The sequence below is a fragment of the Neovison vison genome, chromosome 12, assembly GCF_020171115.1.
Source record: "Neovison vison isolate M4711 chromosome 12, ASM_NN_V1, whole genome shotgun sequence".
NCBI lineage: Eukaryota > Metazoa > Chordata > Mammalia > Carnivora > Mustelidae > Neogale > Neogale vison.
In genome coordinates this window covers 50,696,612-50,710,263 of record NC_058102.1, presented here as the reverse complement: position 1 = coordinate 50,710,263, position 13,652 = coordinate 50,696,612, and the positions used below count along the sequence as shown (strand labels likewise).

General features: G+C 41.6%; 1 protein-coding gene across 1 annotated transcript in view; it reads left to right on the top strand.

The window, feature by feature from the left end:
* The window catches only part of IRAK3 (interleukin 1 receptor associated kinase 3), a 47,167-nt gene that overhangs the window by 22,235 nt on the left and 11,280 nt on the right, over positions 1-13,652 (top strand). The window contains exons 6-8 of the mRNA XM_044229089.1: positions 2,429-2,493; positions 8,041-8,155; positions 9,092-9,210. Coding sequence (XP_044085024.1) covers positions 2,429-2,493; positions 8,041-8,155; positions 9,092-9,210 — 299 coding nt within the window. The remainder of the gene's footprint in view (positions 1-2,428; positions 2,494-8,040; positions 8,156-9,091; positions 9,211-13,652) is intronic.

Here is a 13,652-nt window from a genome sequence, read left to right as displayed (position 1 = left end):
TGACCAGTCAGATAGGGCTGTGGAAGTAGGGGAGAGGATGGATCTGAGCCATTCCTCCTCTGCAGCTTGGATTATGGCCCCCCCTTTTTCTTTTATTATTAACCTGATTTTTCCAGTTCCCCAAAGTGCATTTTAGCCCACTAATTCTATATGGGCATCTCAAGATTCCTGAGGAGATGAACGTTCTAATAAAGAAGTGAAACTATTGGGGCATCTGGGTGGCTCAGTCAGTTGAGGGTCTGACTCTTGATTACAGCTCAGGTCGTGATCTTGGGGTCGTGAGTCCAGATCCCTGTGTTGGACATGGAGCCTACTTAAAAAAAAAAATTGAAAAGAAAAAAGATAAGAAACCATCTACTGGTAAAACCACTCAAGAGGTTGCTCTAGAGGTGGCCTAACTGAAGTCTCTTTCCTAGGGTCACATGTCCCTGCCCCATCTGTATGGTCTTTCAGGGTTGAGCCCCAAGGCCACCTCCCCAAAGGCTCCAGCCATCTGCGTTCCTCTTCTCTCTGCGGCTGCCACAAACTCACACTCCCTTTTGGGAGGTTTTTGGGTTTTGGTTTTTTTTCTTCAAGGAGTCTGGCTTCAGAATGAAATGCCATTGCCTTTAGATCTCCTTTGCTTCCTATCCCAGAAATCCTGTCCCACAACGCTCATTTTCTTGATTGCCTTCCAGTATAGTTTTGGTGAACCTCCGACGTGCCCACACAGCATCACAGCATTATCTCCTAATATTGATTCTTCACCCACCTCTCCCAATGAACTTGATGGTTTTCTTGAAAGAGTATCACTTATCTTTGTTCCCTAGAGCCTCTTACAGGGCCTGGCCCATGAAAGTTGCTCAATAAATGTTCATTAGGGTGAATTGGATGAAGCATGTATGTCCTTTTCATGAATTTAGCGGCTAATCTCTAGGGGTAAAGAGACAGGAGCTGACAAAGTTACCAAAGACTGTATAAAGTCCTACACACACATCAGGAAAGATGGGATAATTTAATGAACACTTAGCCACAGAGCCTTTGTTTTTAAAGAAATGTGGTTTTGTAAAATTGGGACATTAACTTCAGTAACCTGTCTTCAAAGGACAGAAGTGGGGAAATGTACAAGATGTGTTAGATGGGTGCGTACAGATCACCTGGAGATCCTACAATGCGGATTCTGATTCAGCGCACCTGGGCAGGACCTGAGCGTCAGCATTTCTGTCCAGCTCCCAGGGAAGCCGATGTTTCTCACACACAGAAGACCAGACTTTGAGCATTAAGAGTGCTAGATTAGCATGAACACAAAAAAACTAACCCCTTCATTTTTCAGATTAAGAAAACAACCACCTCGGGGCACCTGGGTGGCTCAGTGGGTTAAGCCGCTGCCTTCGGCTCAGATCATGATCTCGGGGTCCTGGGATCGAGTCCCGCATCGGGCTCTCTGCTCGGCAGGGAGCCTGCTTCCCTCTCTCTCTCTCTGCCTGCCTCTCTGCCTACTGTGATCTCTCTCTGTCAAATAAATAAATAAAATCTTTTAAAAAAAAAAAAGAAAAGGAAAAAAAGAAAACAACCACCTCAAGGATGTTAAGTGACAAAAAGTCACAAATATTGAGTGTTGGAAATAGGACCGAGACCCAATACACCTGGCTCCCGGGACAGTGGCTTTTTAAAATGTAAATTCTCATAAAGTGGTCCTGGAAAATGATTTTTTAGCCTAGTTTACTGTTTCTGACTTCCTGGATTAACTTTTGGAAAATAGCTTCCAGAATTCCTATTGGATTTCTCTCCCTTTCTTTCTGAGAACAGAGCTCTAAAAACTCTGGCCGGTCTTAGAAACTTATAGCTGATGGAGACTAAGTTTATTTAACTCTTTTGTGGTAGAAGTTAGGAACCGGAGATGTGGAGGCATGGCAGTGACATCAGGTGTAAGCCATCAAGAAAAGTGTCCGGTACCGGGAGTAGGTGCTCATACAATAATACTGAATTCATCAATCTGGTCAATAAATACTCATGTGTCAGATACTGAGGTAGCTTCTGAAACTCCTTTGAAGTTCTATTTCTGAATGTCTTGGTAAGACCTTTCCTTTTCTTTCTTTCTTTCTTTTTTTTTTTTCAAAATCAATACAAAGGTAAACAGAGTTGCCATCTCCAAATGACCCAAACCAGAAATGGTAAATTAGTGAAATCACTTCTAACCGGAATATAGCAACAACAAACTGGATTCTTTGTGAGACCAAGTGGGGAATTTCTGTCCCAAAAATAAATAAATAAGTAAAATTAAAATCTGATGAAATCTAGGGATCCTCTCCCCGGAGAAATATTTATATGCATTTACATGAAAAAGGGCAGCTAATTTCCAGGAAGGCTATAGGCCCTTGGTTAAGAATCCCAGAAATAGAGAATCTTTCCTTAATTTTTTTTCCTCATTTTTCTGTACGATATTTAGGAGAAAAAAATGCAGTGTAAGAAACAATGGAAGAGGTTTTTATCTGAGCTTGAAGTTTTACTACTGTGAGTATATTTTGTCTGAAATTTCTCCGTCTGTGCCTGTTTTTTAGCTTTGTGCATCTTTGATGCTAGAACACCATGTTTGGCATGGTCGGCATGTAATAAATGTGGGTTGGCCGTGAGAACACCGGGTACATTTTTGACATCTGCTTTAGTCTTTTCCTTAGAATACATTTTAAAATAGACCATTCGCATAATTCACTTGAACATATTTTAACAAGAAACTGTCACAAGGCAGTGGGTGAAATCATGTGTGACTAACGTGGCTCAAGGTCAAGTAACTCCTAAAACATGAGAATTGTATATATTTGACCATTTCCCCCTTCCTTAGAGACATTTTAGTCCAGAAACTGTTTCATCCATATAACTCTCTGCAGGAAGAGAGTTTAGACAAAGAAATCAAGTGCTTTTGATGTGCATATTATTTTCTGGGAATTCATTCATGAGCCCGGGAGTCCTCGGAGACAAACTAAAATGACTTCATTTTCATATATATTCATATCTGCAGCTGTGCATCTGCTCAGCGAAGGCCCTTAACCCTATAGAGCTCACTCATCACCCTTTATGAAAAGAAAATGTTCTTTTCAGATGTTTTCTAAAGCAATAAGTGAAGTGGGTGGTGGTGGAGGAGACTTTGTGCTAAATCCTTCTTTTATCCCCAGGACCAGAAATCAACACATTAAAAGTCTGATCATAAAAATGTAATGCGTATCATTTAGTCAACCAAAAACTAAGACTCAAATTGTAATAGCAGAGGGTTTCTATAGTTCAGCTTTATTTATTTGCTAATGAATAAGTCATAAGTTGGATGATTTCAAAATTCCAAAAGTACCAAAGGGTAAACCAAGAACAGATTTTTTTTCCGCGCTATTATCTTTAACTGCCCCATCAATTTCCCCAAGGGCAACAGTTGCCCGTTTTCTGTATCTCCTCCCAGAGATACTTTATGCATAAGCATGCATGTATTTTGTTTTCTTATTTTCACACCAGGGGTAGCAAATATATTGTTCACTTTGCTTATTTTAACATTTCATGGTGTGCTGTACTGTGATTTAATTAACCACTCTCATATCGACGGATTTTTAAGGCTTTTTCTAATCTTTTAATATTAGAAAGTAAGATGTTGCAACAAGAAAAGTTCATATATGTTATTTTGTACCTGTTTGAGTTTATCTAAATTCCCATAATACAATTGCAGGGTCTAATGGTTATATGCATTGCATAATACCAAGCTGTCCTCCAAAAGACATACCAACTTACATATATAAGGGCTCCTGGCTCCCCATGTTTTTGGCAACATAGCGTTTATTCTTAACTTTTAATTTTTGCCAATGTGCTCAGGGAAAATGGTTTCTCATTTTTTCTATGGTGTGGTTTAAATTTCTTTTTCTATTATGGGTGAATCTTTTCACATATTAAGACACATCTTCCAGGATGTCTGGGTGGCTCAGTTGGTTAAGCAGTCGCCTTCAGCTCTGGTCATGATCCCAGGATTCTGGGATCAAGTCCCACGTCAGGCTTCTCACTCAGTGGGGAGCCTGCTTCTCCCTCTCCCTCTGCCCCTGCTCATGTGCACTCATTCTCTCTTTCTCTCCCTCTCTCTCTGTCAAATAAATAAATTTTTAAAAATCTTAAAAAAATAGAGACCTTCGTTTTCTATGAAATATTTGATACTATTCTTTGCCCATTTTTTAAAAAAAAATTAGGCTGTTGGCATTTCTCTTAATGATTTGTAGAAGCATTATATATATTAGAGAAAATTCTCATTATTCTTGTTTTGAGATTATTTTTTTTTACCAGATTGACAACTTGTCTTTGCCTTTTCTAGTGTTTGCTATCTGGAAATGGTTTTAATGTAGTGAATTTTTAAATTTAAATTTAAATTCACGGGCATGTAATTTAAATTCAATTAATTAATATATAATGTAGTATTGAAGGAGTAATGTAGTGAATTTAATCTATATTTTCTTTTATGGATTCTGTATTTTATTTCATATATATGTGTGTGTATATATATATATATTTTTTTTCAAGACTCTACCCATTTATTTGACAGAGAGAGAGAACAAGAGAGCAGGGGGAGTGGCAAGCAGAGGGAGAGGGAGGCAAAGAGAGAGGGAAAAGCAGGCTCCCCGCTGAGCAAGGAGCCTGATCCCAGGACCCCAAGATCATGACCTGAGCCAAAGGCAGACACTTAGCCTAAGCCAGCCAGGCACCCCAGATTCTGAATTTTATATCACAGTTTGAAAGAACTTCCCCAGTGAAAGATCATAAAATAATTCTACCATGGTTTTTTCAAGTCTTTTTATGGTTTCATTTTTTACATATATACATCTGATCCATTTGGATTTGTTCTGATGAGGTGTTTATGTATGACTTTAGAGAGAATTAGCAACTCTATAATGGTGAATATTCTTGGTGTGCTATTATTATTATTTACGTTGCTAATATTTATTTAGTTTTAGGCTTTATACCAATTACATTACATGTAGTAATTCTTTAATCCTCACAACAATCCTGTGAAGTAAATACTGCCCTTATCCCTATTTTGGAGATGAGGAAGATGAAGTAGATCCTACCTTTTGGATCCAACTCATTTCCTAAATCGTCTTCAGTCTCCTTCTCAGGTATTTACTTATGAATAAATCAGGTGCAGCCCTCTCCTTTCAGAGCATGCTGTGTGGTGTGGGGTTAGGAGAGAAGTACATAAGTCAATAGGCAATTTCAGTAAATGAAGGGGTAAGATGGAGACATAGAGGATGCTGAGGGAGGGAAACATGGTGACCTGGGGGCTGGGCAATAGAATAGGCTTCTTGGAAAAAGTCACATCCAAGCTGAGACCTGAAAGTGAGTTTTTTTAGTTCAATATTAAGGGAATCGCTTAACCCCTGTTCCTTAGACAGAATTGTAAACTCCTTGAGATGTGGCTTCTGATTCCTTTTTGCGCTTCTTTCCCAAGGGGAGAGAAGGAGCTAATAATTTTTGAGGATCCGGTACTTGGCTAAATATTTAACTTTTCACTTAATTTAATTAAGAAACTTGGGAAGGGGTATCTTAATTATTGTTTAAGTTGAAGAATGTTCATCTGCTAGGGCTGCCGTCACAAAAAAGAGATGGGGTGACTTGAACAAAATCTATTTTCTCACATTGCTGGAGGCTGAGAAGCCCAAGATCAAGGCCGATCTGGTTCTTGGTGAGGATGCTGTCTTGCAGATGTCTGCCCTCTGATTCTGTCCTGACATGGTGGAGAGAAAGGGAGCAGATTCTCCAGTATTTCTTCTTATAAAGGCTGTAATCCCATTGTGAGGGATCCCATCCTAACCCTGACTAGCTCCCCAAAGCCTCTCCTAACACCTTTACATTGGAGGTTAGGGCTTCGATGTTGGAGCTGGGTGGGAGAGGAGAGGAGGGGTGTGGGGGAGAGACATAATTCCGACCGCAGCAAAGATACAGGCTCACAGACACTAACTTACGTGGCCGAGTTCACAGCTGATGAAAAGAAGACCAGAGATTCAAACACAGGTCTGTCTGCCACTCGAGTGTGCCTGCTCTCCCACCCCGCGGGGCCCTGCATCATGTTTCCTCTGCAGCAGGCACTCACAAATACGTGGCAAAACGATTTTAAAGCTTTTGTATCTGCGGACCTTCGGATCTATGTAATCTAAAAAACCACTAACTTAAAAACTTGCAGTGAAAGGATGGGTGAGAAGCGTCTATAGATGCGAAGCCAGAAATCTTCTTCTACGGCTGCCCCACCTTCCATACCTCACTAACTGGTACAGTGTCCAATTTTCTGCTGGATTGGTAATATCTAAAAATAAGCAAATGGTCGTTTCTGCTCTGCGAGCTGGAGAGCAGAGCACCTGGCCATGGCTGTGTCTGTATGAGGTCTGCTATCTGCTATCCAAAAAGATTTCTGTCTCTTTGAATGATTTTAAGGGGCAGGACTCCCAGGTAGTGGTACAGATCCATTGTTTCGGCAGCCAAATACGCCAGCTGAATTCCTTTTCAGTCCCTTGCTTTTCACTGTACAGTGATGGTCTGGATTATAGTAGGTGTAGGAATTTTGGGTCACAGGCATTTTTTGCCATATTTAAAAGAAAAATATGTCAGTGTTTGTGTATGTACACACACACACACACACACATACACACACTTCTTTAAGGAGGGAGGAATAAAAGAAATCTGGAGCTGTGTGTGTGTATGTGTGCATATGTGCGTTTTATAGGACAGTTTTGCTATTGAAGAAACTAATAATAAGTGTTTATAAATAGAAACTTTAAAAAAAAAAGCTTTATTTTAATATCCCTGAGCATGCCTGGAACATAGTAGGCATCCAGTTAATACTTAAGTTGAACTGAGTTCCCAGTATGGGTGAATTTCACATTTTGTATTTCATAGTTGTTACCTGAGTTCTACTGGTTTTCACAGTGATGATACAGGCATTCAAGAAATAGTGTTGAGGGGGGCGGTGCCTGAGTGGCTCAGCTCGGGTCATGGGATCAAGCCCTGTGTCTGGATCCCTGTTCCGTGGGGAGTCTGCTTCTCCCTCCGATCCTGCTCCCTACTTGTGTTCTCTCTATATCTGTCTCAAATAAATAAATAAAAATGTTAAAAATAAATAAATAAATAGAGCTTTGGGGCACCTGAGTAGCTCAGTTGGTTAAGCATCCATCTCTGGGGCTCTGCTCAAGTCATGATCTGAGTTGTGAGATCGAGCCCCACATGTGACTCCATGCTCAGTGGGGAGTCTGCTTGAGATTCTCTCTCTCCCTCTGCCCCTTTCCCTTCTTGCATGCTCTCTCTCTCCGTCATTTTCGCTCTCTCTCAAATAAATAAATCTTAAAAAAAAAAGAAATAGAGTTATAAAAGAAAGGAGTCTGAAAATGTCTGCTACACTGACAGAACTTTGGCATTTAAAAATCAGTGACATGTTCTTCAACATCAGACTTTATTAATCACATGAATTTTAGATAACTGCACAGCTTTATGAAGACACTGGATGTCACAGCCTTTAGCAGTGTGACTGGTGCCTTGCACAGTATCTGACAGAATGAATGATTAAATGGACGAATGAAAACAGTCTTCTGAACTCTTCTATTTTGGTGACTTACACAGTGTACCTAAAACAATGAAATAAATAATCTCATTTGTACCATATTTCTTTACTTAATAAATAAGTTATGTTGATAAACAATTTTGATAAACGTAATTTAATATCAGATAGTGTCGTCTACTTATTGTAAAGTTCCTAAGACTGCCAAATCTCCAGAAATCATTACTTTCTTAAATTTTCTCTTATATTTGGGTATTTTATTTATAGTTGCATGGTCACAATCAATCAGAGTGGCTAGTGTTTATTAGAGCTCTTTAGACCAATTTGGGAAACAAATCTGTGCCTTGTGTCCAATGAGATTATTCTCCCTTGGCCAAATTTATGTTTTGCTTTAGACCTATTCCCCATCCCACCTTATCACCCCCAAACCACAGCGCTGTTCATTTCCTATTTGCATAAACAATCTGATGGATTTGAATATCTTTTCTTTCGAGGTTTCATCATCCGAACATACTGGAGTTGGCTGCCTATTTTACAGAGAGTGAGAAGTTCTGCCTGGTTTATCCATATATGAGAAATGGATCCCTTTTTGACAGATTACAATGTATAGTAAGTCATGCCTATGATTCTCCCTGGCCCTCTGACCTCCTGAAGCCCTGAAGAAGCTGCTGAAACGTCCTGTGGGATCCAGGAGGCCAACATGGATTCGCAGGAAGGGATAGCCTCCAGTGGCTTTCCCAAGGAAGTGGAAGTCTCTTCCATCCATTCATATTTTACTCTTAAAAAAGACTGCCTAAATACCCGAGTTGTGGTGTATTGTGCAGCACGGTGGCCAAACGATTTGCCTAAGGTTCTTACTCCTTAGTGCTTCCATATCTCCAAGGAGTTTACATCAACTACCCTTATTTCTTAGATAATTTTTATTTGCATAACTTCACAAAAGTACCATTCAATACAAAGGATAGACATAAAAGTGATACAGACTCCTTAAAGAGAAAGAGGTTGAATACATGCCTTGGTTTCTCATGTCTTTGAAAGAGAAGTTTAAAAATTCATTCTGAATAGGTTACATTTCAGTTAGGATAAGAATAAAAACATTATTCTTGATAACCCACACTATTAGGCCACAGATAATTTTAAGTCTTATTTAATGAACTTTTTTTTTAAAGTTCTACACCAGTGTGGAGCCCAGTGTGGGGCTTGAACTCATGACCCTGAGATCAAGACCTGAGATGAGATCAAGAGTCAGATGCTTAACTGACTGAGCCATGTCGTGCCCCTTATTAGTGAACTTTTAAACATAGTTACTGGCCATATTTTGATTAAGCTAATGTTAAAATTATTGGGTATTTCCATTGGCTATAAAAAGGCCTGGTACCGTTGGCAGCAGAGGAAAATGTATCTTGAATTACAAATATGTTGTGGGAAACCAAAGTGTTCATTGCCTGGCCTTTCCCCGCCTTATCATCTGCTTTTCTTCTGGCATACTCCTATGTAATGAGGACACACGTTTCACTCCCATACCAACTACTGCTGTCTTTTTAGGGTAACACGGCCCCACTCCCTTGGCACATTCGGATCAGTGTTTTAATCGGAACCTCCAAAGCCATTCAGTACTTGCACAACATGGAGCCATGCTTGGTCATCTGCGGCAGTGTATCAAGGTAAATTATCCCAGAGATTTAGGTGGCACCCAAAAGCCCCTTTCATCATCATGGGTGAGTCAGACTTCACATTGTTCTCTACCTGTAGCTTCCCTGGTATGTGTATGTGTGTAAGGATTAAGAATTCTCATCTAAAGGGCGCCTGGGTGGCTCAGTGGGTTAAAGCCTCTGCCTTCAGCTCAGGTCATGATCCCATTGTCCTGGGATCGAGCCCCGCATCAGGCTCTCTGCTCAGTGGGGAGCCTGCTTTCTCCTCTCTCTCTGCCTGCCTCTCTGCCTACTTGTGATCTCTGTCTGTCAAATAAAAAAATAAAATCTTTAAAAAAAAAAAAAAGAATTCTCATCTAAGAAGGGTGTCTGGGTGACTCGTGGTTTTGGCTTGGGTCATGGTCTTTGGGTGATGGTCCCAGGGTCGTGGGATAGGGTTGTGGGATCAGCCTGCGTCGGGCTCCGCCCTCAGTGTGGAGTCTGCTTGGGATTCTCTCTCTCCCTCTCTCTCTGCCCCTCCCCCACCCACCTCCACAGGTGCATGCGCAACCTCTCTCTCAAGATAAATAAAATCTTTAAAAAAAAGAAATTCTCATCTAAGTATTTACAACCTTACTTTTTTTTTAGTGAAGTATAATTGACATATGGTACCTAATTAGTTTCAGGTGTACATTACAGTGATTCACATTTTTTTTATTAATGAAAATTATCTATCCAATTTAAAAAGCCACATTTATATGGCCAAAGGGAGAGTTTATATTATCTTTGGGAATTATTAATGAACAGCGTAGAATAGACACTATTTGTGTAATTATTCCTGACACTAAACTTTGAAATGAACCTTATTACTCTCCCTTTTTCCCTTTTAAGTGAGTTTGAAGGAAAGGTTAAGTGACTTAAACAGAGATTCCAAGCAAGATAACAGCAGTAGACAGTAGACGGTAATTAAAATTCTCTGTCCCTGAGTCTCCAGTGTCTTTCTGATTCCACTGAGCCTAAAGGCTCTTAGCTGTACGTATTCATCTGTGACAAGCCAAGCAGCAACACCCGGTGTTCATTTTTGAGACACGAGAAAATTAGAAGCAACATCTTCCATCCTTTTTTTTCAGGAGACCTAAAGAATCATTCAGACAGAGAGTAGATACTCTGTAGCAAAATCCCCCTGGTGGATTTTTCCTTGTGCCCTTCATCTCTAATCTGTCCAAAAGTAGGTAAATACACCGTGGCTGAGTAGCAGGGATGACTGAATTTAAAAGGCTTCTGCCTCTTCTGAACCATCTCCTGGTATCTTGAAAAAGCTTATAGTGTGCTTTTGAGTTGAGCAAAGAGGGACCAATTGCTTACTTCTTTGTTTTTCTGGTGGAATGAACTCCGTATCAAAAGACTCTAGATTTTTCCTGAGTCCTGGGTGTGTGCGGAAAGCACCGACAGGTGTCTGCTCCCATGGTGCTGGGATAATTCATCAACTCCGCTGAGAATCAGCACAGAGTGGGTGCTCCCTCAGGAGACCTGGGTCAGAGATGCACAGCAACGGAATCAGGGATCTGTCCCAAAGGGCTGAGGTGGTCACCCCCAACCAGAAACGACCCACCTACCTCACCGCCACCTCAGCCCAGTATTTTATCTGATAAATAAATATCTGGAATATTGCTGTGCATATATTCTTTTGGTTTAAACTTAAAGTAAGCCTAGCTTCTTTTCCATCCCAAGGGGTAACACATTAATGGTATTGATTTTTCTTTTGTGTGACTGAGCTCATCACATCCTTTCCTGAACGTGGAACTTGATGGAAGAGAGGGGTGAAAAGAGATAAGAGTGTCAAGGTTCTGGTCCTTGACAGAATAGGGAGACAGGGAAGGCCACCAAGGGAGCATCAGGATGGAGGGCTACACATCCAGTCCCTGCCCATGGCCAAGGTTTTCAGCAGCTGGGGATGTGCCCCGAAGCCTCTTTCTGCAGGGATTAGGTGAGAGCTCAGGCAGTGGTCTGACACCCACTTTTTCATTGTAGATAGGTGTCTTCAGGCACGTTCCCAGGAAATAGGCTCAGAAAGGAATGACTTGACCACAGGAGGGTTTTAGAGTGCTCTCAGGAACAACAGGACCGAGGAAGGGAGGAAGGAAGACAGAATTGGGCAGTTGGAGAAGCTCAGGTGGGATATGGTGGTAGAGTGTGACCAGCCCTGTGTGGGACTGTGACTTGGACTTTGACTTGGATGAGGTAGCGCCCCTCAGCCAAGGGCAGGTTCCAGGTAGAGGTTTAGCTGTGCACCGTCAGCAGCCACCTCTCCCTGGCTGGGGTTTGTCTCCCTGGGTCCTGAAGGAGGGATCTGGGCCACACCCCTGCAGCCACTGCCGTCCTGGGGAGAGAGATGACTGCCTCGTGCTCTGCAGAATGGACCCAGATGATTTTTCTTTTTCATCTGCTTCCCTCCCCACCCACCTTTCCCATCCTTTCCTCTTATCTCACTATCCCCTAATGTTTCAGAGACATCTGATTTAAGAAACCGACTTTCTGCTTAATGTGATTCTGAGCAAATTGCTTAATTTCTGTAAGCCTCAGTGTTTCTCTGTGCAAAATGCTAATAAAAGACTAATAGCATCTATCTCTTAGGATTAGATGACATAAACTACGTATGGTGCTTGGCAAAGAGACTGTGCTTATCAAATGGTGGCTTCTCTTATAATTGGTGGAGATGTGGTAGGAAGCCGGTGGCAAAGGCTAAGAGATACAATGGCCAATCTATCCTTTTGCTTACCGCTCTTAATCCATTCAGGATGCTATAATCAAAATACTAGAAAGTGGGTGATTTAAACACACTCTTATTGCTCACGGTTCTAAAGGCTGAAGTCCAACATCATGGCACCAGCTGATTCTGTGTCTTGTGAAGATCCGCTTTCTGACTCATAGATGCCCATCTTTCCTCTGTCCTCATAGGGCGGAAGGGGCAAGGGATCTCTCTGGGCCTTCTTTTATAGGGTTACTTATCCCAGTCATGAGGGTTCTGCCCTCTTGACGTACTCCCCTCCTGAAAGTCTCACCTCCACATACCATCCCACTGGGGGTTAGGAGTTCAGCTTATGAATTTGGAGGGGAACACAAACATTCTACGCATGGCATTCACTTCCATCATCTGCTTACTGTGTTTGGAAAGTAGGACCCACAAACCAAGCTCTGTTTTAAGAAAAACCACTTCTTATTTATTGAACACCTTGAACATCATGTTTATTTTAGGTTACAAATATTTAGGGAACATCTGTTGTATGGAGAGTGTTGTATTAGACCACATCGGGTAGATGCTGGTGGTTATATTGTCCTTGAAGGTTCCACCTGGTGAGCAGAGGGATAACACCAACACAGAAAATAATACACTACAACACTAGAGAAGGGTCATTCTACTTGCAGAGTTCCAAGCCCAGCCTTTGAGGAGATGGGTCATAGCAGTGGATTGGTTGAAAGAACAAGAGAGAATATTCCTAACAGAGGCAATAATTTGTTCATTGGAAAGATCAAGTAAAGAGTGTTTAATGAAAGCAAGAAAAATGGGTTGACTGGAGAGGAAGGGGTGAGACTGGAGAAGGAAAGGGCTTCTGGGAGGGATGAGGAATGTGGGGGGCAGGGCTACAGTGGGGTTGCATGCTAAACAGGCTGAAGGGACTCTTGAGACATTTCTGGGACTATAGGTGGGAACAGAAAGATTCTGGAATCTCTTATGATGTCTCATACTTAGAAGGAGGCTATTTCTTCCTGGCCAGTATCTTAGGTACTTGTCTGGATGTGGTCAACTATAAAATAATTACAGTAACACTGCTAGACAGAGTGCAACAGTATCACAGATACAGAGCAACCAAAAGAGATCTGGTCAGAGACAGAGAATTTCATGGAAGAGGCAGGATTCAAACTGGATATGCGCTACCAGCATATTTTATGTTTTTTAGTTGGTGAAGGTGCTGCTGAGGGTTGTTGCCTTTCTGGGTTTTCCAAAGGGATCGAGGATTCAAACATAACCATCTATCAATTATGCCTGCTTGGGCATGTGTCAAGGTGTGGCATTCCGGGGAGGTGGGCATTTTTTGAGATTATGGTTTCACAGGGCTCATCAGTGTGTCACTGTCTGTTCCAGAGCAAATCAGTCCCTTCTATGGCCAATGAACTCTTGGCCTTTCTGCTGAGCTTGCCAGCGAGAATGTTAATTAGTACCAACTATAACTGTGGGTAGACCCTCCCCCTCCCCCTTTCCTTGTGTGCACCTATTCTCTAGAAACTGGAATGAGATCAACTTCTTTCATTCGGGGCACTGGACATCTGATGGTAACAACATTCAGTCTCCAGCAGTCTTGACCGAATGTGGATCGGTTGACCCAGATTACCCTCCTGATTCTTTCAAATGAACTCTTCACTTTGCTTTAAACTTCGACATCCCTGATTCTTGGTCCCTGTTTGTCCAGGCTAGT